Source organism: Xyrauchen texanus, chromosome 41 (assembly GCF_025860055.1).
Source record: "Xyrauchen texanus isolate HMW12.3.18 chromosome 41, RBS_HiC_50CHRs, whole genome shotgun sequence".
In the NCBI taxonomy this organism is placed as follows: domain Eukaryota; kingdom Metazoa; phylum Chordata; class Actinopteri; order Cypriniformes; family Catostomidae; genus Xyrauchen; species Xyrauchen texanus.
The window spans coordinates 10,964,387-10,989,693 of record NC_068316.1 but is presented as its reverse complement, the minus strand read 5'-3'; the positions used below and the strand labels follow the sequence as shown (position 1 = coordinate 10,989,693).

The window sequence follows — 25,307 nt, the reverse complement described above, 5'->3', positions numbered from 1 at the left end:
AGATCTGTGTCTCGTTATGAGCTGTGGTCTAGCCATAGACAGGCTACATACACTCACTCACTCACTCTTCTCTCTCTCTTTTACACACAGAAACTGAGGCATGGGAACCAATGGTCCAAAAAGACCAGGGTAAGATAAGACATTAAAGAACAAAGAGGAAACATCAAGACTGAGAGTGCTGTTTTCAATGGAATGATGAAAGAAAAGGAAATGATGATACAGACTATAGGCCTATGGAATCTACCACCATCCGATGTACGTGTTCTGTATTCATCTACTAGCTGATCTCAGAACAGGCCAGATTTCAATCTACAGTATGCTAGTGTTGAATACTAGCTTAGTTGCACCACATACTATGCAATATTTATTTACAGTATACGTAAATAGTATGTGAAACAGTATGCATTTTGAAATGTTTCAAACATAGTTATCAAATGACATCAAATCATCACATTGCATTTTTTATTTAGTGAGTGGTATTAAGTTATCATCTTGGAAATATAAACAATTATATTGTATTTTAAGTTAAATCTGGCTTAAAAATCTCCATCTCCATCAATCTTTTATAAGTCATATAAAATAATAAGTAAAAAAAGAGATATTAAAAATCATGCCTGATATTATTTCGGATTCATTTGTCAAACTGGAAAATAAAGGCTGAGTGCATTGCAAATGAAATTTGTATTTATGTATTATATGTATTTATATTTGCAAAATGACTTTATGACTAGAATTATGCAAGGCAGTAGAAACTGTCCTTTATTTTATTATTAAACATTACCAACAGTGTGATTTCTTTATTTATGTATTTTTAATAACCATAGCTATTTATATGTATGAATATAATATTTATATTATGAACAATGTTTTAGCTGACAATAAAAAAAATGTTGCTTATGTTATAAACTGCAGATTTTTCACAAATGCATTCTGGGTAATTTGCATTCTGTTCAAAGTATAGATACATAAGGTTACGAGGGTTACTTTTGAGATGTATTCCACTACAGATTACAGAATACATGCTGTAAAATGTAATTTGTAACATATTCCGTTAGATGACTCAAGGTCAGTAACATTCTAAATACTTTGGATTAATGTTTCAGCACTGATAGATATTTTCACTTGTTTTCTTGTTATTTTAAATACGTTATCCCGTTACATGTATTCCGTTACTCCCCAACCCTGCATATAGTGAATATTGCTTAATAATTCAAAAGTAGTAAGGTAGTAAGCTTTTTCAACACTAGTTGACTACTGTTTATCTAATGTATGTTTGTGCATGTGTCTCACGCTAAAGGGTAAACGCTGACACTAATATAAAAGTTTGAAAACAAAGGCTTTGAAGTAAGGACCCACAAAGCTTTGTAGAAATTAGTCTTTCAAGTCGACAGATGTTGACAGGATTGTCTACTCATCTCAAAGACCTGAGTCAGCAACTCAGAATGCTTTTATTCCAGTCCAGCTGACACTGGAAATATCCTTTGTTTTCATTCTCAGCTGGTGCCACACGTAAGAAAACTACACAGACTCGAGTACCAAAACTAGCAAGACGTATTTTTAACTTTGAGCACAGATAGGCACACACAGAAGACAGATTTGGTCTTCTGGGTTTTTTGAGGACACTCAGAATCTGAACTAATTAAAGGATGGAATAAAGAATTCAGGGGAAATAGCTTCATATGAGGCGGGCCTGTGATTTATTACATAGAAGGTTGTGTGACCTAGCAATTTAAAGATCTAGGTTTGAATCCCACAAAGCATGATTCATGAGCTATCACTTTTGTCCCCTTGAACAAGTATGGAATGTTCTGGGTCAAAGTTAAGCTCTATAGACAGCATCTGTGGCATGTGCTGACAAAAATCCACTTATAATGGAAGTCTTTGGGGCAACATGGGTTACATTGCCTCACAGAATTCCACTGTAAGCTTGTAAGGATCCATTCATACAATATGCATTCTTGTGATCAAAAACAGCAAGATGGAGTGCAGCTGGATGTACCTTTATTGAATGATTCCTAACAAGTATGAATGAAAAAGTAGATCATGCGATATCCATCATCTGGGACTAAGACTTCGGTCATCCTCAAAGATCACTGAGGTTTATTTTCAGTGGAATGTAAATTTTTCAGCAATGCCTCACCTTGTGGCTCTATGTCTGTATGTTTGGGGCTCCCTCTGGCTCTTCGATCTGGCCTTTTGTTGCCAGGGCTGCTTCCTCCTCCACCCCCTCCTCCAGGGCTGCTGTGGCTCTTGCCATAGCCATTAGCTGTGCCGGTGCAGGCCGTCGTGCTCTTGTAGCTGGTGGACAGCGGGCTGGTCGCCTGGCTGAGACCTGTACGCTCCACTGGCTGTTTGAGCTTCTTGGGTGGAGGTTTACAGTACTCCTCATGACCCATGAAAGTGGAGACATTATACAGAGGGATGATCTCTGCAATAAGAAGACATAAACCAGAATTACACCCCAAAAAAACACAAACTAAATGCTACAACGTGTCCTAACCAGGCAAGAAATAATGCAACAAAGCAACAAGCGATGGATCCTGTCCCTTCCATGTTCAGTCCAGTATATGACATGTGTTGAGATATTTTGTTTCTATTTTCATCGCACTGTGCAAGGTAGCTCCGACTACATTGCAATCTCATTGGTCCAAAATCCCACTCCGCATATTTAACATCATATACTGTATGTTGTGACTGGCAGTTATTTTGTCACTTGAGGCAATATTTCACTTTCTGTAAGGACAGGAGGGATAGTTAACCCTCAAATTTTTATTCTGTCATAATTCACTCACCCTCATGTTGTTCCAAACATGTATGAACTTTCTTTCTTTTCTATGACTTTCTTTCAACTGCCATTGTATTAAAAAGACGAGATAATCAGTCAAATTATCCTTTTGTGTTCTGCAAAAGAAAGTAAGTCATATGGGTTTGGACTTTGGAACGACATGAAGGTGAGTAAATAATAAAAGTATTTCCATTTTTGGGTGAACTGTCCCTGTAATAACTTGCATCACAACAGATTAGGACATGCAAGTAAAAGTGTTATAATTCAATAAAATGAAATAGTTGGCCTTATTATATGATGATACATGAACATGCCATTTGTGAAATATGTGCTCAAATATTTGTATAAATCTATGTTTATGTGTGGTACTTGTGCGATCATACCTTCTGGGTAGATGGGTGGCAGTCGATGGTGGTAGAACTGATGTGGGGGCATGTCCCCAGGGCTGACGGGTGGGTAGTATGATGTGTGAGAGGCCGGTATAAAGTGGGGGTGCGTCAGGTATGGAGGGTGGATGTGGTGGCTCGGGGACAGAGCCGTGGAGTAACTGGGGGGGTAACATTCAGAATGAGGCATCACCACAACCCTCCGTACGCCCGTATTGTCCTCTAGGACCTGAAAATACAAATATACACATAAAATGCTCAGAAAAACAACACGGTATTTTAAGCCAGTATTATTATCATTAATGAAAATTAAAGAATAGAAAATAATAACAACTTGCATAATTGGAAAAACTGAAACTAAAATACAGTTCCATTCCTCTAACATGAACAAAAAATGTAATATAAATGATCAGAAATTAATTTTTGTTTTAAATACACAGCATAGTGTAAAATTTTAAACCTTTATTACCCGCCTCAATTTAAATTAAACATAAAAAATCCACAAGATAGAGATAATACAAGATGGCCCTTTGGGCTGCCCTAAAAGACTCAAACTAACGTAAAAACAAATATAATGAAAAACTTAAACTGAACTGAAACTAGAAAAATGAATCTTTTAAATAAAATAGAAATAAAAAATACATTTTTTTTTACTTTGTTTTAAATTAATTATGATTTACATTTTAAACTATAATACCTCTGCATTGTAAAAGACAAAGTGAAAACGAAACTAAATCTTAAGGACAAATACAAATTGTATAACAAATACTATTATCTACAGTATATACACACAAACACACATATATACTCTATACTGTATGACAATACAATCTACAATGACAATAAATTTGAATGTAATCTAATATACATATAATAAATAATATTATATATAGAATATACTATATAAATGCCAAAAAAAAAACCTGCGTCATGGCAAACTGCCAACTGAACAGACTCTTTTACATCAGCCATTAGTGCTCCACCCAACAAATAATACAGCTTGTCTCCAGATCCAATGTACCAACTGTTACTGAGGCAGCCACAGACATTCAGTGCCACTTTAAACAATGGGCAGGAATGCAAAGTAAACAAGGCCTTAGTAATGCAAAAGGCATCAAATAGATTCCTTTGACTGGGAGACGAATACAGTTAAACAGTACTGCTGGTACAATTCACATGGAAGAAATCACATGACTTTAGGATCTTAGACCCTATAGTTAGAAGGTGAGACCAGATATGACAGAAACCCCCCCCCCGGCCTCAGGGCACCAGTCTGTTCCAGGTGCAAGCAGTGAACTTTCAAAGCATGATATACATGCTGTTTTCAAGTCCTCCTGGAATCTTTGTGCTTAAAGTAATTTTGATTTCCAAACTCGCAGGTAGGAACTTTCATGGAGGGGAAGCAAAAGATAATACTGAGCTTACCACTTTTTACCACAATTACGCCATTGTGGCTTGTGCATTCATCTCATAAATACAATCATTCCGACATGAGTTGAAGGCAGCATTAGAATAGTATGTATGTATGTACGTCGTTTGTTTTGTTGCTGCATACTGGACACAAACTTTTAGAGTGTGTTTGTAAGAAAGGGATATATTATTTGCCCTTGGGGGTGAAATCACATCTTTATTGTGCAACTGCCCTGATCCATTCCAGCTGGTTACCTGGGAGACGTAGCCAGGAGGAACGTGGATTGGTGGAATGGAACCATTCAATGACATCATGGGAACTTCAGCAGGCCCTGAAGCAAAGAAAAGAAAAGAAAGCTGTCAACCAAAAAGTGAGATAAAGAGAGAAATGCCACAAAGTAACACATTCGGTCATGTAATGTGCGGTTAAGCAAAGAAATTCCAGGGGTTATGGGAAAAGCAGCAGAAAAACAGGCTTCTATGAGAAATAAATCAGTAATAAGATCTGTATGTACTTAAAGGTATTTTAGCTTAAAGGAACAGTTCAACCCAAATTAAATCATTCTGTCATTATTTACTCACTCTCATGTGTTCAAAACCTGTATGACTTTCTTTCATCCTTGGAACACACAATGTTAAGCTAATTCTTTAAGGGTGCACTCAGAAATCTTTTGAAGTATGTCGAAGTGACTTACATTGGCTTACACTGACACCTAGTGGCCTGGATGCTGCATTGTTCAAACACAGTAGTTTTCAGTTTCAGATGCCACTGTAGAAATGTACTATGTACAGTAAGCCAGGATTAATTTATTCCATGACTGCAAATGTCCAATAACAGGGTAAATGTGATGCGAGTAGTATTCAGCTGGTCATGTGATTCTAACATGGTTGCCCCCATGTGCGGACCCTCTCCATGTAGAATAAAAGAGCTTTTAAGGTTACTGATATGACATCACATGAGTGGTCACAATTTCATAAAAATGTTTCAATATAACCATTCATTTCTTAAGAAGTAAAACTTTTAAATGTGGAAAAACAATCGCAATACCTCATCAAGTCTATAAGCGGCCAAACGCAAAGTTGCACACCTATTATCTGTGAATTATTTCTGAGCCCCCCCTCCCCCCTTCTCCCAATTTGGAATGTCCAATTCCCACTACTTAGTAGGTCCTTGTGGTAGTGTGGTTACTCAACTCAATCTGGGTGACGGAGGACAAGTCTCAGTTGCCTCCGCTTCTGAGACCGTCAATCCGTGCATCTTATCTCATGGCTCGTTGTGCATGACACCGTTGAGACTCACAGCATGGGAGGCTCATGCTACTCTCCACGATCCGTGCACAACTTACTACGAGCCCCATTGAGAGCAAGAACCACTAATCGCAACCATGAGGAAGTTACCCATGTAATGCTACCCTCCCTAGTAACCGGGCCAATTTGGTTGTTTAGGAAACCTGGCTGGAGTCACTCAGCACATTTTTCTGACTCTTCTATGTCCAATCCACTCCATCTTTTAACCACTATGCAGCTGATCTTTCCTCAGGGCTGTATTTGGTACTGTGACATTGGGTTAAACAAACAGATTAAGGCATTGTTTATGGCTTCACCACAGTCCACGGCTTTTCTACTGGAGAAGAAATTGAGCCATCAGGTCCAACTGGTGCTCCGTAGGAAAAACAGCCACTGCAGCATTTACAATACACACAAACTCTCTCTGTTATGGGACGCCACTGAATGAACCCCCTCCACCCCTCTTGCACTGTTGTTTTCAGAACATAAAACCCTGAGATTCACCTCCAATAACTCAAGCTATGAAACACCCATATTAAATTTTTTTAAGTTAGATCAAGAACATGTTCGGTCTGAACTGCCCCTAAAAACAGCTAAAAAATATGTCAGGAACACAATTTTCAGCTTGCTTTAGATGTACAGCTCACATACAAATATTTCATGCAGTTTCCCCACACAAAACAAGCCTTTTACCATAAATTCTATTAATCGAAATGAATCACAACTACAATTTCAAAGAAAATACTAAACAACTGTAATTTCTTTTACAGCCCTAAACATAACCCTCATCGGGGGGCTCGCTTAGCGGGGCCACCAGCTGTTTTAGACATTTCTGTCTGGTCCAGAGCCTGCAGGAACTATGGCGTGACAGCCTCCGGTGCTGTAAATCACAAAATCACTCTGATGTATTTTACAGTTTCTCCTCGGCTCTCCGTCAGGTCCCGGGCCCGTCAGTCAATACAGGGGTCAGTATCTATCAAGCTAGTTGAGCTCTGCGGTCGCAGGGTTTAAATAAGACCCTGTTTGTGCTTGTGTTGAAGGGGCTTTACAGGAGTTTATTTAGTGGAGGAGGTGTGTGTGTACAAAGCAATGTGTGTGGGTCGTTTCATGGGGACACGAGTGTGTACGCACGATGGCTTAAAATAACCTTTTATAGGGCAACGTGTACAGAGCACAACAAAATCCATTCAGATATTTCTGCGTGTTTGGAAAGGGTCTTGCACAGGTATGCTGATCCCTCGAGCTGCACCCTCCCCTCTTGAACTGACCGTCCTGTGAAAGTTGAGGAGTTTGGTTTGAGGTTTGGAATAACGCAAGGGGGGCCTTTAAGCTGCTTGAGTGACAGGACTGTAACATGGGCTCTTCATATGAAGAGGGCCCTTTCATCCTTGACCCACAAAGAGAGTGAGAGAGTAAGAGAAAAAAAATGAAAAAGAGAGAGAAAGAGAGTTAGAGAGAGAGAGAGAGAGAGAGAGAGAGAAGGGCTGTGTTTGGAGTGGAATGTTAGCCTTCTGCTTACTACGTATTGCACAGTACATTCTTTATGCTGCATACTAGTAACTAGGGATGTCAAAAGTATCTGTAGTTCGGTACCAAGTCGTTACTAAAATAAAAAAGATGTCATGATACCAGTGTTGATGCAGTCGATGCATTTGCACGCTCACAAAAGACTGCTTTCAAATGCCCACACGTGAATTTGACATATTTGGGGGGAAAATAATGTGCAATTAATCTAATTAAAATCGTGATAGGTCCTAACATAACTAGTAAACTGCAAAATAATGCGATTTAATTAAAGAAATTTACTGTCTGCGTGTGCTGTACCCTTTAGATTGAATGTGGGAAGCCGCTCATTAACTAAAATGACCAAATGTGCGTGTTGTAATAGATAACAGAACTGAGCAGTTATTCACTGTGAAGTGTGTAGTGCCTGCAGACTATTTTTAAACAAATAATTTGCAGCATTTTGCGCTTTAATAATCACACTGAGCCATATCAAAAACTTGTCTGGAGGTGTGAAGCTATCGTCAAAAACACACACAAACTAAAAAGCCTTCATGTCAAAATAAAAGCTTGATTCAACTTGCGAGAGAAATATGTTAATACTGTATAGTAATATGTAATATTCTCTATAATGTATGTTCACAACAATAATAATTATAATAAAAATGTTTAAGCAAGAGTGCTGTTGCACTGAATAAAATGTATCATCCACGTTTTCATTCATACTGTGATGCTCTGTTGTGCAACAATTTATTTGACAAAAAATATGACAGGTGTTGTGTTTTCCGTAGATTATGCGGAGAGAATCCTTACAGAGGCACATTATTTGATGAAAAAATTAAATTTTATGTTACAAAGCAATTGTTCTATTTTCATTTTATTAAAGTTTTATGAATTAATTTGATTATACGCCATTTTGATACTGAAGTTGAATTAAACTTCAAAACATGAAATTCAGAAAAAAAAATAATAATAATTATTGAAAAAAATTTAAAGCAAAGTTCACTTAATTACAAAAAATCGAAACTTGCTGCAAATTTGTTGCTCGTTATTTTCACATGCAAATGAGCTTTTAATTTGTTTGCAGCTCTTTGCCGGCAGTGGTGAAACTATGGCAAACCTTTGGTAACAATGGATAATTTGCCACAAGTTTGCCACAAAGCTCAATTGCATGTGAAAATGATCAGTGGTGAATTTGCGGCAAGTTTGCAAGTTCGGGTGACAACACAAAGGAAAACTGGAGATGTTTTAATGTATTATTTACATTGATATTTCACTTTTCAAATAGGCTAATAAAATATTTTCAATAGCATAATATAAATTTTTTGCTGTGATATTTAAATTGGTATTGAAAATTGTGAAATTTTACTGGTATTGGTACCGACAACTGAAATTATGGAATCGTGACAACCTTACTGATAACCATTAAAAAAATCAGCTTATAAAAAAACAACAATGTAAGAAAACCACATTTATGCAATTTGAAATCATCGGATAACTCTGCTGTTGATCTCAAAATGTAAACAGGCATGCGCACAACATTTGTACACATTGGATACGCCAATAAGAACACCGATAAAGGGGCCTGGGTAGCTCAGCCAGTAAAGACGCTGACTACCACACCTGGAGTCGCAAGTTCGAATCCAGGGCGTGCTGAGTGAATCCAGCCAGGCTTTTTAAGCAAACAAGTGACCCAGCTGTTAGGGTGGGTAGTCATGTTGGGGTAACCTCCTCGTGGTCACTATAAAGTGGTTCTTGCTCTCGGTGGGGCGCGTGGTGAGTTGTGCATGGACGCCGCGGAGAATACAGTGAAGCCTCCACACGCACTTTGTCTCCGCAGTAACACGTTCAACAAGCCACATGACAAGATGCACGGATTGAGGCAACTGAGATATGTCCTCTGCCACCCGGATTGAGGCAAGTCACTACGCCAACATGAGGACCTAGAGCGCATTGTGAATTGGGAATGCCAAATTTGGGAGGAAAAATAAATAAATAAATGCAGATAAAGGTGTATCGAGGTAATGGGCAAACAACTATATGTGCAGATCATTTTTGCATAAAGAAAGTGAAAGAAAGACAGACAGAGGTTGATGAAGGGAGAGACAGAGGGGATGAGGGAAGGCTGCTCGATTTCCAGGCTTCTCTGGAGTCTGTTGAGCCAGAGTGCCTCTTCACCAGAACAAACCCCTCTTTGTGCCCCAAAAAGAAGCTCTCTCCCCACAGCAGGGCCTGGTGGGTACTTCATACAGTCCACACAGTCCTGCTGGGGGCCTCTGACACACTACAGACATACATGTGTGTTAGTTTGCACAGTTATCTTTTACCGCAGATAACTCACAAGGAACTGCAGACAAGAGACTATTTTTGCTTACAAGGTTGAGGCTAAGAGGAGTGAAAATGTGATTGACAGTGTATAGATGTGTGTATACATAGATCCATGAGCACAGAGGGACAAAACGGAAATGCAATTTTCCACAAACTATCAGTTTCTAAGAAAGATCCACTTATTCGCTTTTGGAGGGCAAGTTTGGCCAGACAGGGAGACGACAGGCAGAAAAGAGAGCGAAAGAAAGGGATGTTTTAGGAAGGAATGTTGTTGCATCAATCTGAGGGCCACTGGGCAGAGAAAGGAAGCTCTTTTTCTGCAAGAGTTTGCAAATCTGATCTGTGTTTTTGAACAAGCGAAAGAGTATAGGAGTGTGTGTGTGTGTGTGTGTGTGTGTGTGTGTGTGTGTAGAAAAAAAAAATCACAATGGCCATTTTTTAAAGGGATAGTTCACCCAAAAATGAAGCATCTGTCATCATTTATACACCCTCATGTCGTTCCAAATCTAACTGACATTCTTTCTTCCTTGGAACATTATAGAAAACAAAAAAGCAGTGAAAGCGAATGGTGACTGAGTCTAACGTTATGCCTGTCCTTATGTGTTCCATGGAAGAAAGAAAGTCATACTGGTTTGGAACAACATGTGGGTGCATAAATGATGACAGAATTTTCTTTTCTGTTTTTCTTCTTAATTTTTTCCCCCCACAAAAACATGTAGCCTTTTGTTGTGGCATATAAATGTATCTTCATTAATAAGAGAAAAACATTCACAAAGGCCGGACAACTGTTGGACGACACGCCATAATGTGATCCATCCATCAGTATTTTTTCTGTTTCGAACTTCAGCTAAACCCAGTGAGATGAAAGACTAGAATTCCAGACAATCTGATTATGTATATAGAAGACTGTAATTTTTATGTGTCTGTCAGTACATGACAGTGTGTGCAAGTGTGTTTTCATCTGTCTGTGATTGCATGGCCCATTGTCTTCTCTATAAACACTATCTGTCTCTCTCATCCGAGAAGGAAAATCCGCACCAAAGTGTTTATCAAACAGACATGCTGATCTTGAGGATGTATTTGTGCTTTACAGACCTTAGAGACGTTAAATAATATCTATCCTAATTTAAACGTCATTATACACTCCTTCAGCTAAACTGTGACAGAGAAACACTGGTAGAGAAATCAAGATTCTTGGGCCATAATCATAACAAAATGTGATGCAACGGTCATTTTGTTGTAACTCACCTCTGATAAACTCTAAACACTTATACATCAGACAGTAGAGCTATGCTTTCCATACAATATTTACACAGGCTCAAATCACAGGGTGTATACCAGTCTCAAATATTTACTATGAAATGTTTGTATTTGCATTAATGAAAGCTATTGCAGTGCTTTTTGGCTAAATGCCTCGGAGACACACTCCTTTTGGACAGGAGGACAAGCACGTACTCTGTTAAATGTCCAAATGCAACAGGGCCCACTGGTAGGAATGTAGAGTAAACAATGCTGGCTTGGATTGGATAAATCGCTCATCTTGTCATAATAAATATTTCAGTTTTTAAGCATGTAAAATATAAAAAATATATAAATATTTTAGTGCAACACTGATTGTGAAGATTGTGGAATGTGCATATTACTTGACTTTTAATCAGTCAAAACGTTCAGAAATAACACAAAAAGAGACGTGTGCGTGTGTTTATGTGACACAATAACATTGCTGCAAATGAAGTTATATACAACCTGTCCAGATTATCTCTCTCTCTCTCACACACACAAAGATCCCCCATTTAGCCTTAACAGACTGTAGGGGCAAGTGCTGTTAGCAAGCACCTATGAAGGCCAGAACGGTACACAAGGGGGTGGATGGCCAGCACCACGCCTGACTGCCTTTGTTTCCCCAGTGGCAACATTTACACAGCGCACCAGGTACTCATTTTAGGCTGAGTTAACCTAGGGGACGACCAGGACCAGTTCAGATAATTGTCACTGGTGTTGGCCATGAGCGGGAATCGAACTCAGGTCGCCAGGTTCGTAGCGCTAACCACTACACTACCGCTCCCCACTGGAATCTGCACAACATTCAAAAACGATTTCTTTTGTAGACTCAAAAAAAATTTGTTTTTATGGTTGTTGCAGTAATTTGGTGGCAAATAGTGACTGACCGATATATGGGTGGGGTTGCAACCCATCCAGAATTTTCCAGAATCTGGAAATTTTCTTTTACTGTAAAATCTCTTAGGTTTATAATGCCCAACACACACACACACACACACACACACACACACACACACACACGCAAAGCCTACTGAGATCTTTGCTATGGGATGCTGATATGCTGCAACATGGCTCCACTGTCCCATTTGAAGAGAAAAATAAAGCCCATCTTTCAAAGTACTGTAAAACCAAAATTCCCCAAACAATTATATTCCAAACAGTCTGTCTGAAGATCCACCCTTGCCTTGGGAACGGTGAGCCCTGTGACTGTGTAGAGCTTGGCTGTGAATTCCCAACATGCTTGGGGAGGGAGGGTGTTTGCTTTCAGGATGTGCAATAAAGATTGTCTGTGGACTCATTCAGCCCTTGCGTGAACAGCGTTGTGCAAACAGCCCTTCGGGAAAACGAGACAAATTCACAGCTGTCCTCGAGTCATCGTCTCCCTTCTCCACCACCCTTCAGCTCTCAGCAGCTGATTAGCCCAGCGGTGAGTAGGGATGGGTGATAACTCTTCTTTTCTTAGCAAACCAAATGTTTCAGATATCAATAGTAATACCTCGATTACATGGGGAAAAAAATTTACAGTTTCTGAAGATAGCATGAGTACTTTTCACCATTTTAGGAATGTTTTGGGTTCAACACAATTTCAACAGCATTTGTTGGATAATGTTGATAGCACAAACAATTTTGACCCTCGTTCATAAAAAAAAGAAGAAGCAAAAATCAAGGTTAGAGTAAGGCACTTATAATGGAGTTGAATGAGGCCAATCCATAAATGTTAAAATACACACTGTTTCAAAAGTAGAGCCACACAACGTAAACATTGCACTTGTTAACATGGTTGTAGAGTGATAAAATTGTTTACTAACCGTAAAGTTACATCCAGTTTTACAACTTTGTCATGACAACGTAATGCTGATAAACCCTGTATTCCCAGTAAGCAATTTTATTACACTAAAATCATGTTAACATGTGTTGTGTCTATACTTTTGAAACAGTATGGGGCAAATTCACTAAACAGTTGTGCCTCTTTAGCATGTGGTATTACAATGCAAAAACCTACATCTTATTCACCACCTGCAATCTAGTTTAAACAGGTGCAAATTAGCACTGCAATTGTGCTGCGTCTGAAGTATTTAAATTAAATAAAGTCATTGTCATTGTCACTGATGCAAACACACCTTCCAAGCTTCACAAAACTTGACAGATGAAAGCAGGCATATTCAAGAGCACTTCATGTTAAAGAGATGATTCAGGTGTATGGATCACAACAGTCAGTGATGATCGTGTTCAGTCTTGCCAAAGTGTGTCAGATAACGGAGGAGAGATAGTTCTAATAGTTCTATCCTAAATAACTATTCATTTTTCTTGCTTGTTTTTGTTTGATTAGTATAAATTTTCATTATAAATAAACAATAGTTAAAAAAAATTTTTGAATCAATGTTTATATGTGAGGATCTTCTCGATATAATATCAGTATCCAAAGTATCCATACCATACTGCAGTGGCAGCTAAGCAGTGGATGAGCCCGAGGAATGACCTAAATACTCACAGTCTCATTGATAAAAGCCCATTCAGAGAATTGGAATAGGGAGTTGCTATCGTGCTAGGCCATCTCTGGTGTTTCAAAGCATTGTTTTCATTTCTATACTTCCCATCTTGAGTTGTGAACTTTACCCTTTCCCCACCCAACATCCATGAAAAAAACCCCAAACCAACGGAAGCTTGTGTGAATCATGCAACGATAAAGACATGCCTCAGATTTATAGTTGCAGACCAATGATTTCACTAGCCGGCTTTGAGAGGCACTGTGCCACGATTTGACCTACAGGGCTGAAGGGGCTCTTGTAAGGGGTGATTCCCCAGCAGAGGAGAGAGGAAAATTGTTTAGGAGGCAGAACTGACCTCCCCCATCTCCTCTCCAGCCCTGCACGCCTGATCAGATTTTGCCCATGTTGTTGGACTGGGCGTCATTGGCCTTTCTAAACATGGAAGTTTCTACGGGTGCTTTCACACTATAGTGTAGATCTGAGTCTGTTTGAAATCAAAGTTTTATTTGTTTGGTTTAATGCACAGCTATTTTCCAAACTGCACCTGATCCTACTTGAAAAAGTGGTCTGAAGTACAGTTCATGTGAAGTTTGGTATGATGTGCAATTCGTATGAAAGCAATGTGTCTTAACTCAGGGAAGTGAACCGCAATTGATAACATAATCTGCACATTATAATATAATACAGTTTGTTTCTGAATACACTGTCTTCAGATAGCAGCTCCAAGTCTTAACTGTCAAGAAAATGCAGAAAGAGACATTTGCAAACGCTTTTCATGTTGACTTCAATGCAGCGCTTGATGATGGTGTTGCCACCCTGATGTGAATTATGAATGCAGCTTCACATTTGCTGTAACAAAACAGATAGCTACAGTCTATTGGCTGATTAATATTGTGGAGGATGAGAGTTTTAGAGATGTATTGCCCATAGCAATGAATATGTAACTCACACTCACACTTTAATGTTACTTGAATTGGTGCTATTTTAATGCATTTCTATCTTTATACAGTGGAAGGCTTTGTTTGGAAAATGTTAATAAAGCATTATATTGTTACATATTGTCTGGTTTTCTTTCCTAAGAAGGAAATAAATGCATTTTGACAGGAAAATAAATATATTTAGAGTCAAATTTCAGCACTTTCATAATCTGTGAATATTATTCAATTAATTCTGCTTAAAATTGAACAATTTACTGACAGCACTAATATATTATGTAATATATAATTGTAATAAAATTAATTATTAATTCAATACTTCACATTATGCTTAATTCATAATATCTACTGTATATTTTGTTGAAGATTAGGCTACTCAATTCAATTTGTCATACAATTGAAATGCATAAATCTTAAAAATAGACTGAAATATTTTTTTTTATTGCAACTTAAGTGCTAGTTATTCTGAAGACATACAATAGCTTTGTCTGGAGAACAGAGCGAATGTTTATTTTAAAAACATTTAAAATTCAAATGTTTATAATTCGAAATCTATTTCGAATTATAAACATTCGAAATAGAATTTTAACATTTGCTTTCCGCTGAATAAATAACACCATCCTGGTTTAGAACTACAAGAGAGTAAGTACTGTAAATTATACATAAATTAATTGATTCCTTTAAGAAAGTAAATAGGGTCAATTTAGATTTTATTTGGACTTTAAGAGGACTAAGTACACAAATAGAACACAAGGCTTGGAAGAACCATAAATGGGGTAGAAGAAATGGAAAAAGAAAAAGAACAGAGAAGGGAGACTTTCATTGCTGACTTGCTTTGACATGCTCAGTTCACAGGAAGGAGTTTTCTTTGCTCCAACATGATCTACAATTCTCACTCTACAGAGATAGCGAGGGCAAGAGAGGAAGACAGATAGAGAGACAGAGAGAGAGAACGGTGCCATTGCCAGTTGAAAAAGTTGAAAAGAGCCTTAAAGTGCTCACGTTATGGAGACTGAACTCAGTGAGGAATCATCATTTAAATACATCTCAGGATTTAATTTGACAAATAAAGAACAAAAATACACACTGACATGCTGACCTGCATTGGAAGTTGCTATAATAACAAATTTTTACATTCTTTAACAAATTAATTCTGCGAGCTGGGCCCACACAGGTTAGTACAGCAGACTCGGGTTATGGAGTTCACTCCTGTGAGATGCACACTCATCCAGTTCTCCAGGCCGGGCAGTTAAAACTGTGCCAGTGTGCTGGCAGGGACCGGAGGAGTCAATCTGGCTGGTTTGTTTTTATGCGTGCCCTTGTTAACCTGGAACTTGAGACTCCGATTACAAAACCACTGCCCCATGAAGGCACGCAGAAAGCTGTTGTAAGACACAGCGGTAGTTGAAAATAGTAGGTCAGCAAAAAAGGAGAAAAAGCTAGAGAAATGAGAGAGAGAGAGAGAGAGAGAGAGAGAGAGAGAGAGAGAGAGAAGAGAAAGAAGGGAAAAAACAAACTGGTGGAATGTTCCACTGTGTAATGTTCTGAAGAATGTGGCAGCAGTAGGTTGAAAGCCATGGAACTGGGATACAAAATCTTTCACATGAAACAACAACCGAAAGAATCTCCACTTTAATTGTATAGCTCTAAACTCTAAATGTATTTCCATTATTGTCTAAATGCATTCACTTTTATTTCTCCTAAGGAATATTAGGAGAAACATCATGGACAAAGTTGATCATTCCTACACACTCTCACTGCAAAAATCGCAAGGATTCATACGACCTTTCTAAATTTGGCTAATTTGAATGATACTGTACGACTGCACTCAATGACATTGCTGGACACGTTTCCATCTAATATGCGACAATTACTTGCTTCTGTAACACAACAGCTTGCTATCATGTTTACACACTCTACTGATTGATTAAGTTTAGATAAGGGGTTTGGGTAAGGGCATAATATTAATAAGTATGTCCTTAACGCCTCATGTGCGAAACTCATACTTACTTCCGCATTAGACATCCGGGCATTTGCATGTGATGAAATCGTACAAATTTATACAAACTCCTACTAAATCATAAGAAATAGCCAACTCGTAAAATATGTACGAATTTTCATGAGACTGGGTTGGATAATTCAATAAAACATAACTGAGAACTCCATTAAAGTCAACATGAAACAGAGTTCGCAACCCATTTAACTTCAGGATATACAACAATATTAAACATTTCTCTTCGGAATAATGTGCACCGATGAATCGCTTACAGTAAGATCAGGAACGTGCAACATGCGCAGTAAACGGGGTCAATTTTGGTTTCATGTTGCATTGAGCTATGAAAGAGCAACCTCCAGTAATCAGAGTTTCCTTTGAGAACTTTAATTCAAAAAGGCCTTTCTAAATGTTCAAAAAGTGCTAACAGATTTAGAAAAGAGTGGCATATTCACAAACACACACACTAACAGTGCACGCCACAAAAGGACGCGACTGAGACACAACACTGCCCTTTTCCTAAGACCTCTCTCTCTCCTTTCCATGATGCACACAAAAATCCACTGTTCCTCAGTGGAGTGAGTCAGAGGAATGGCATTAAAGCTCTGCTATGATCATCTGCGCTGCAGAGGGGGTTTCCTTCTTCAGGAAAGAGCGCAGACCAGATGAGAGCAATCGTACACTAAACGAAGGGAAGAAAAACAGCAAATGCCATACAAAAGGCAAAACAGTGCAAGAAAAAACAAGAGCAACAGAGAGAGAGACGGACAGAACCAAATAATCTGAGCACTTCCCTTACTGAGTTTGAAAAAAACCTGCACTTTTTATAAAACTATGCACCATCTGTCCCTGTAACTCCTGCTCTCTGCCTCTCACAGCTGAATATCTGTGCAGCTACTGGGGGAGGCGTCAACGTCTCTCTGTGTTTATATATGCACCTCTGCATGTATATATCCCACTGTGTGTGTGTGTGTGTGTGTGTGTGTGTGTCTGTGTGTGTGTGTGTGTGTCTGTTGTGAGTGTGATTGTACTGTATACATATAGTGTGTGTTTAACTTTATCCGTTTAAGTACTCTGCTGCTCTGTCACTGTACTGGTGCTACATTTACATACAAAAAAAATTACCTTTTTTTTTTAAATGTTACTATGGTAATACAATGGGGGGGGGGGCATTTATCACTGTAATACCATTGTATTCTTTGAAATACTGTATCTTGGAGTACCATGTTAACATTATGGTTAATGATTATTATAATAATTCAGTACCAAGGTGTATCTCAATGTACCAATGTTTCTTGGACACGGTACCATGGTAAAATCATTGCTTTCTGGACATGTACCTTGATAATACCATAGCATTCTTTGAAATACTGTATCTTAGAGTTTCATGTAAATACTATGGTTTATGATTATGATAATAATTCAGTACCATGGTGTATATAAAAGTAAAGTTTTGGATGGTGTTACCATGGTAAAACAATTGGTTTTTGGACATGTATAATGGTTATACCATGGTATACTTTGCAGTACCTTGGAGTACCATGTAAACACCATGATCTAAGAACATGGCAATCTTTCAATGGCACCACAGTACTTGTTTGTATTCTATCTATTGAGAAACGCTCCATTACTCACTTAGTACAATAACAGCTTCCCTCAAACTTGGCTGCCGACTGCAGTCATGACGTTAAGGGAATTCTGGTAATTCTACTCAAACTACACTCAAGTCTTGTAGAAGACTCTAAAACAACGTAGAGCCAGGCACAGTGCATTTTATGTGAGGTTTTGCGTTCGTGGCCTCCTAGATTTTTTTTTTAAAGTACGTAAGCATTGAGCCATTCATCAAAAACCAGTGAGATCAAAAGCTTGCCATTACTCTTAAATTGGTGATGCTTAAGGCATTTTCCCTGGGGCCAGAAGTGACTGCCATCTAAGATGGATTAACCTGGCAAGAGTGCCAGGCCAGGTTTGATCTGTTAGCAGCACCTGATCTCCACATGTACACATTCTTTTTCGCCTTCGTTCACTCCTAACTCTCACTCTCTCTGTCTGAGTGTCAGAACGGAGACACACATTTTGCACAGTTTTTTGGGACACAGCTCTTAATATTACACATCTGCCTCTGGAGTAATGTGTCTCTGCATTGTAGGAAAGGGGTGAGTGATTGGGGGGCCACGGAGAGGGGTGAGGCCTCTGAGTCACATCAACAGGAAACATATTTACACAATCTGGAGAAGGATGGAGAAAAGGAGCAATAAAAGAGTCAGAATAATGCATCTAGATGCAGAAACCATTACTGCAGCCTGTTGCAATGAAATTCAAGTGAACTAACTACATTACAAGAATAAGCAAACAAAATAACTGGAGGAGTGTAGAAACGGATCATTATTCTGGAATGTGAGTGTGTGTTTGGTTGTACTACATTTACAGCCGTTCTGAAGAGAGTAAATCAACATTGTGTCTGTGCAGATATGCAGCATAATGCACGGTGACATACACAGATCAGCCACAACAGTAAAACCACCTGCCTAATACAATGTAGGTCCCCCTCGTGCCACCAAGACAGTGTCAACCCTATTCTATTCTTCTCACCACAATTGTACAGAGCAGTTACCCGAGTTACCGTAGACTTTGTCAGTTCAAACTAGTCTGGTCATTCTCTATTGACCTCTCTCATCAACAAGGCATTTCCATCAACAGAACTGCTGCTGGATGTTTTTTGTTTTTGGCACCATTCTGAGTAAACTCTAGAGACTGTTGTGTGTGAAACTCCCAGGAGATCAGCATTTACAGAAATACTCAAACCAGCCCATCTGGCACCAACAATCATCCATGCGATTATAAAAATCAGCCTACTGTGTGGCAGTTAATGTTCACATCAACCATCAGAATGGGATAAAAAAATGTATCTCAGTGATTTGGAGCATGGCATGATTGTTGGTGCCAGACGGGCTGGTTTGAGTATTTCTGTAACTGCTGATCTCCTGGGAGTTTCACACACTTTCAAAAAGTCTTTAGAATTTACTTGTGCCAAAAGCAAAAAACATCCAGTGAGGGGCAGTTCTGTGGACAGAAATGCCTTGATGTTGAGAGAGAACAACAGAGAATGAACAGACTATTTCGAACTGACAAAGTCTACGGTAACTCAGGTAACTACACTCAAAAAAATGGTTTTGGGGCACTGTTCGTTCTACCCAAATGTTTTTTGTTAAAATAACCCACATATATTTATTTTCCCATCAAAACACTATTGTATTGCGTTTAAGTAACTTAAGTTGTGTAATGGTCCACTATACTTAATTATCAAGCGTTAAACTAACGTAAGTGGTTTGATTTCGCGATTCAAAAAAAACGGATGTGACGATTTCCAACGTATTGGATGAAGACGATGCGCTGAACGAGGTGACAACGAGGTGCATGGTGTCAGTATCATCCAGGTAAGAAAAGTTAATTATAAAGTTATTCGAATGCAAAGTGTTTAATTTCTTTTAGTATTTCGTTAAGTCTGTTCTGGGATGCTTTTAATATTGTTTAACTATCAAATATTGTGTTGAATGTGTTGATTACGGTATTAATTGATGATTGCATTCGATTAAAAAGATGACTAACGAGGGACATTCTAAGATGTTTAATGTGGCTAACGGTGATATTATACAAATCTAATAATATATATATATATATATATATATATATATATATATATATATATATATATATATATATATGATAAACCTTACAATGTGCAGATAAACAGATGAAGCCAGCATATGAATGCAACGCGTTTAGTTCATATTCTGGGTTAATCTGTTTATAACGCCAGCCTGTAGTTTATTAATAAGGTATGTAACTTAACGTTACAGAATTTGATCTTTTAATATTAAATTCTCAGTATTAAGTATTTAGCCAGCTTAAGCATTTATAACCTGTGAGTAAATTTGCTTTTCTGTACATAGTATGCTTTATTAGTGTAGTATGGTTAGTATTAGTACATTAAACACATTAAGCGTTTTAGAATGTCTAATAACAAAACATCCCAGTGCTTTAATCTAAGCTACAGTCCCAGTAAAATTGGCTGAAGCTCATTCGCCTGTAGACGGATATATTTTGACATGTTTTCTGATGTTCTTTTTTTATGACAGTATGTTTTTCATTATGGTTTTTCCAGTTCATCACTGCCTAAATTTGGTGAAATGAAGGAATGCCACAACTTTGCTGATTGAAAAAACAACGTTTTGGCTAAGGTAAGTGAAGCTCCTTTTTAGGATTTATAAAAAGAAGTAATAATTTTGCAAACTTTGTTACAACCCACGGCTTTGCACAATGATAGTATTTAAAGTTTTACGAATGACGCTAAAGCACTGATTGAGCTGTGAGCAGACAGTGTAAATCAATGCACTGTAGAAAAGAGTGACTATAAATGAGAAAAAACAAAGTTGGAATGTTATTTAAATTAAATCAATTATTAAATTAAATTAAGGAAAACAATTATCAGTTCCATATCAGATTCCAGATGATCAATGGCTTATGCCTCGGCCACTATATTGGTTATAACAAATTCATTTTCATGTGTTTGTAGGTTGTGCAGAATTTGAGAGAATTACGACAATCCCATTGGTGTCAACATTCTTTGCCAAGCTGGATGGATACTCCGGAAAACTAATGAAGATGTTTGCAAACCGAGGAGGAGTCCTTGGACAAAGAATTAAAAACCTCTTGGTGCCCACTACACGGGTATGAAAAACTGCACTCAACAAAACCTTTTATTAAAACATTATTCTCTCACTGGCCACTGACTTTTGGGGTTATGCTCATGAGCATGCATAAAAACAACCCACAGACTTAATAAGATAAGGTTTATTACCATGATAAATACAATAAATACAAAGTATTACTGTAAACTGACAGATGTTACATATAACATTTTGTTCATCGTATTGAAAGACATTTTCAACAGCTGCTTTTCCACCATTGGACCAAACCATTCTCTTTTTAACTGTTCCATTCTGTGCCGATCCTGCCCAGCTGGTATGGATATGGTTTATATAACTATATACGGTTTAATAACGCTTGGCAACGTTGGAAAAGTGGCTAATGTTTGTTAGAAGTACATCTTGACTGCTTGCCTGTATTACACTTAAAGGGATAGTTCACTTTAAAATGAAAGTTCTGTCATCATATACTCACCCTCATGTTGTCTCAAACCTGTATGAATTGCTTTCTTCTGCTGAACAGAAAGGAAGATATTTAGAAGAATGTCGGTAACCAAACAGTTATCTGGTCCCATTGACTTCCATATAAAAAATGTTTTATACTATGGAAGTCAATGGGACCAGATGACTGTCTGGTAAAGTAATATAAGTAAATAATCAGGCAAAGTAATAATAGATGAATGTTATTTGCATCTTTAGACTGATGACATTGAAGTGAGGAGAGCATGCATAATCAAATCTCTCTGTGCATACCTGAACGAAGACCCTAGCAGTCTGGTTTGGGAGTATATGGTGAGTATGTGCTTTTTAAAATGTTGCTGTATTTTCAAGGATGCTTAAAGGGGTGGTTCAGGATTTTCGACATCAGACCTCATTTTCAAGTGAGCCTGGTTGTTATTCATCAGTGGAGACAGTTTTCAAAAAAATTCATCCAGCCCTTACTTTTGGATAGTTCGCTGGTGCTAGGCTAGCTGAAGTCAGCGGTGCACGTTAGCCTGCCATTAAAAACAGTTTTACCCACTCCACAGTACACCAAAAGCAAATAAATTATAACGCCAGACTATCGATGTAAATGTCTGTTGAGAGAATAATGTTAGAAATCAAACTACCCTTTCATCACATTGCATTAGTTATAATTTGTTCCCTGTATTTATAAGCAGTCTACAGCAGCGGCGGAGTTATATTTGGTTACCTAGGAAACCGAGAGAGTCGGTCCACATAACAATCACGCAAGTGTATTGTAAATGTAATGCGATAATTGAGATGCAAGAGTACTTTGATTTCTAACATTATACTCTCAACAGACATTTACATCGATAGTCTGGCGTTATAATTTATTTGCTTTTGGTGTACTGTGGAGTGGGTAAAACTGTTTTAATGGCAGGCTAACGTGCACCGTGAACCGCGAACTAACCAAAAGTAAGGACTGAATGAATTTTTTTTAAAACTGTCTCCACTGATAAATAACAACCAGGCTCACTTGAAAATGAGGTCTGATGTCAAATCCTGAACCACCCCTTTAAAGGGTTAGTTCACCCAAAAATGGAAATTATGTCATTAATGACTCACCCTCATGTCGTTCCAAGCCCATAAGACCTCCGTTCATCCTCGGAACACAGTTTTAGATATTTTAGATTTAGTCCGAGAGCTTTCTGTCCATCCATTGAAAATGTATGTACGGTATACTGTCCATGTCCAGAAAGGCAATAAAGACATCAAAGTAGTCCAGGTGACTACAGTGGCTCAATCTTAAGTTTATCAAGCGACGAGAATACTTTTTGTTCGCAAAAAGTAAACAAAAATAACGACTTTATTCCACTATTCATTTCCTTCTCTCTGGGCCTCGAGTGAGTTCACGTAGTGTAATAGCGTAGCGCGTCTGTGTTGTACACACGCATCACACACATGACCAGCGTCAGCCAATAGTGAGCCTACGTGCGACGTACAACACAGACACGCTACGCTATTACACTACGTGAGGCCCAGAGAGAAGGAAATGAATAGTGGAATAAAGTCGTTATTTTTGTTTACTTTTTGCGCACAAAAAGTATTCTCGGGTGAGTCATTAATGACATTATTTTCATTTTTGGGTGAACTAACCCTTTAATGTTTTGTTAAAGTTAATACACAGGAATTTAAGAGTACTTTTTTTTTTTTTTTTTTTTAATATCCCTTCTAGGATACAGACGTTGCCAGCACTGAGGAGGCGATCCAGAAGACTGTTATGGGAATTTATGTCATAAGACATGAAGGTGCAGACATGGAAGACAGCCCAGCAGATCTTGGAGTGGTATTAGAGGGTCAAAAGGTTCTTCAGGACCTTATCAGTGTCCCATATACAGCAGCCATGTTGCTGGGACTTATTTATGGACTGAACCTGAGCTACCCTCCTGAACTAAGGTACACATTCGAAGTCCTTCAAAAAATAATTCTGGAGCTAGATGGCAACAAGTTGTCCAATAAAGTCCAAACACTGAAGACAAAGCTCTTCTCTGATGTGTTTGATTAAGGACTCTAACATTCTGGCATTCCAGGAACAGTCCTTAATGTTAAAAAAGGGCAATATTTTGATTTTCTATTGCAGGATACACTTGTTGTATTTTCAATGTTCAAAATTGTTGAACTTAGTTGCAAGCTGCCTATTTGGTGCTTGGTGCATCTGTTATTTTCTGTGAAAGATGTCTAGTACATTTTAGCAGTTATATGTCATTTGATAATTGTTAAACGTATCGTTAGACACATTGCCATCTGGACGTTTTGGTTGCATGGAGGATTTTTTATATTATTGTATTGTGTGAATTTGTTAAAAAAAGAAAAAAGTTGTATTTCTTTTACCAAGTTTTATAGAATTTTAATTTACACTGAATTTGCAGAAGTCTTTTGAATTTTTTGAACAATGTGTAAAAGTAATTTTTGATGATGTTAATACATTTGCACAAGTTTAAAGAGTTGAATGTATGGGTGAGCAGGCTATTAAAAACTGTTTATTGCAACTGTTGAACAAATACAGTTTGATAATTTGTTACATATCTTGTCTTTTTATGACTCTACAAAACAATCACAGACAAACAAATGCTGCTTTGAAAGGAGTAACTTTAAATAGATACTACTGAGTTAAAGTAACAAGAACTAATTGGATGGAACCACTGTCCATAATTTAAATGAGTTATTTGAAACAAATCTCCTTGTGTTTGTTGACTGTAACCTATTTGGACAGTTTTAAATAAACTACTGCATGTTCACTTAACTTAACCGATTTAAGTTACAGGGAAGCAATTCCATTGAGTTAGTTCAACATTAATATTTCACATAGATTCTTCCCCATTCAGTTGTGTTGTCCCAACACAAGGAGTTTACATAGATTCAAAAAATTCCATTAATGTTAATAAAAAGCAATTTGCTTGTGTGGAACCACTGTCCATAATTAAATTAAGTAAGTTTAAAGAATAATTTTTTTGAGTGTGCTCTGTACAATTGTGGTGAGAAGAATAGTATCTCAGAATTTCTAGATGTCTATAAGAGGGTCTAGGCCCAGTAGGAAAGGTGATGCAGCACTCAAAGATGAAGTACACTTAAGGTATTTCTCTGGTTCATAAACCCCAGCAAAGAGGCACATGGCTGGAAGCAAAGTCTAGATACCTCTTTTCCGACATGGTGTTGGATTCAGAAACAATATGGCCTGCACAAACAAAGATTGTGAAGCACAAACTTTGTTTGTGGGCCGGTCATGTAGTAACATTAATGGAAATGCCAACCAAGCACTATTGTGCAAATTTGGATGTGCTAAAGGTGCTATGAACTACAGACATACTATGTAGTACCTCTACACAGAATTGTTTAAATAAAAGATAAGCATGTTCGGTTGAAACAAGCCAACTGTACACTGCCCAACCCTGGGAAAACATTTATCAGCAAATTGTTTACAAAAATGCAAAGTCAACATCAAAGAATAACAGAAGACTGGGCTTATCCAGCACAGCAAGGCCACCTGGCAAATATCGTACAAATGTTAGAAAATTAAACAAAGATCTTATTCCCAACATGCCAGAACATTACGTGGCCTTTCATTGCAGCTTCTCTGCACCTGTGTGGTACAGACATAGAAGGGATTTTTTTTTTTTTTTACCGTTGGCACTAACATGGTTTTTTGGTATCCATGGTATACAAATTTCAGTACCACTTCAAAGTACTATGGTATTGC

General features: G+C 37.9%; 2 protein-coding genes across 2 annotated transcripts in view; one reads left to right on the top strand and one right to left on the bottom strand.

Annotated features, from left to right (window-relative positions):
- LOC127634576 (fibronectin type III domain-containing protein 3B-like) overlaps window positions 1–4,909 on the bottom strand; it is a 53,504-nt gene extending 48,595 nt beyond the window's left edge. Inside the window, exons 1-3 of the mRNA XM_052114190.1 lie at window positions 4,837–4,909; window positions 3,169–3,400; window positions 2,141–2,428 (exon numbers count right to left, since the gene is read on the bottom strand). Of these exons, the coding sequence (XP_051970150.1) occupies window positions 2,141–2,428; window positions 3,169–3,400; window positions 4,837–4,896 (580 nt within the window). The 5' untranslated portion in view covers window positions 4,897–4,909. The remainder of the gene's footprint in view (window positions 1–2,140; window positions 2,429–3,168; window positions 3,401–4,836) is intronic.
- Window positions 4,910–17,007: 12,098 nt separating this feature from the next.
- LOC127634124 (uncharacterized) lies at window positions 17,008–23,839 on the top strand. Its single transcript, XM_052113528.1, has 4 exons — window positions 17,008–17,074; window positions 20,974–21,128; window positions 21,806–21,898; window positions 23,286–23,839. Exons 1-4 carry the CDS (start codon window positions 17,008–17,010, stop codon window positions 23,613–23,615), a joined length of 645 nt encoding a protein of 214 aa, XP_051969488.1. The 3' UTR covers window positions 23,616–23,839.
- Window positions 23,840–25,307: the final 1,468 nt, after the last annotated feature.

What these genes read in the sequence shown, in the direction of transcription:
- LOC127634124 (XM_052113528.1), top strand. Translation starts at nt 17,008, where the DNA reads ATGATCATCTGCGCTGCAGAGGGGGTTTCCTTCTTCAGGAAAGAGCGC. An exon ending in CAGACCAGATGAGAGCAATC is followed by an intron (nt 17,075 to 20,973) that starts GTACACTAAACG and finishes ATGTGTTTGTAG; the next exon opens with GTTGTGCAGAATTTGAGAGA. An exon ending in TCTTGGTGCCCACTACACGG is followed by an intron (nt 21,129 to 21,805) that starts GTATGAAAAACT and finishes TTGCATCTTTAG; the next exon opens with ACTGATGACATTGAAGTGAG.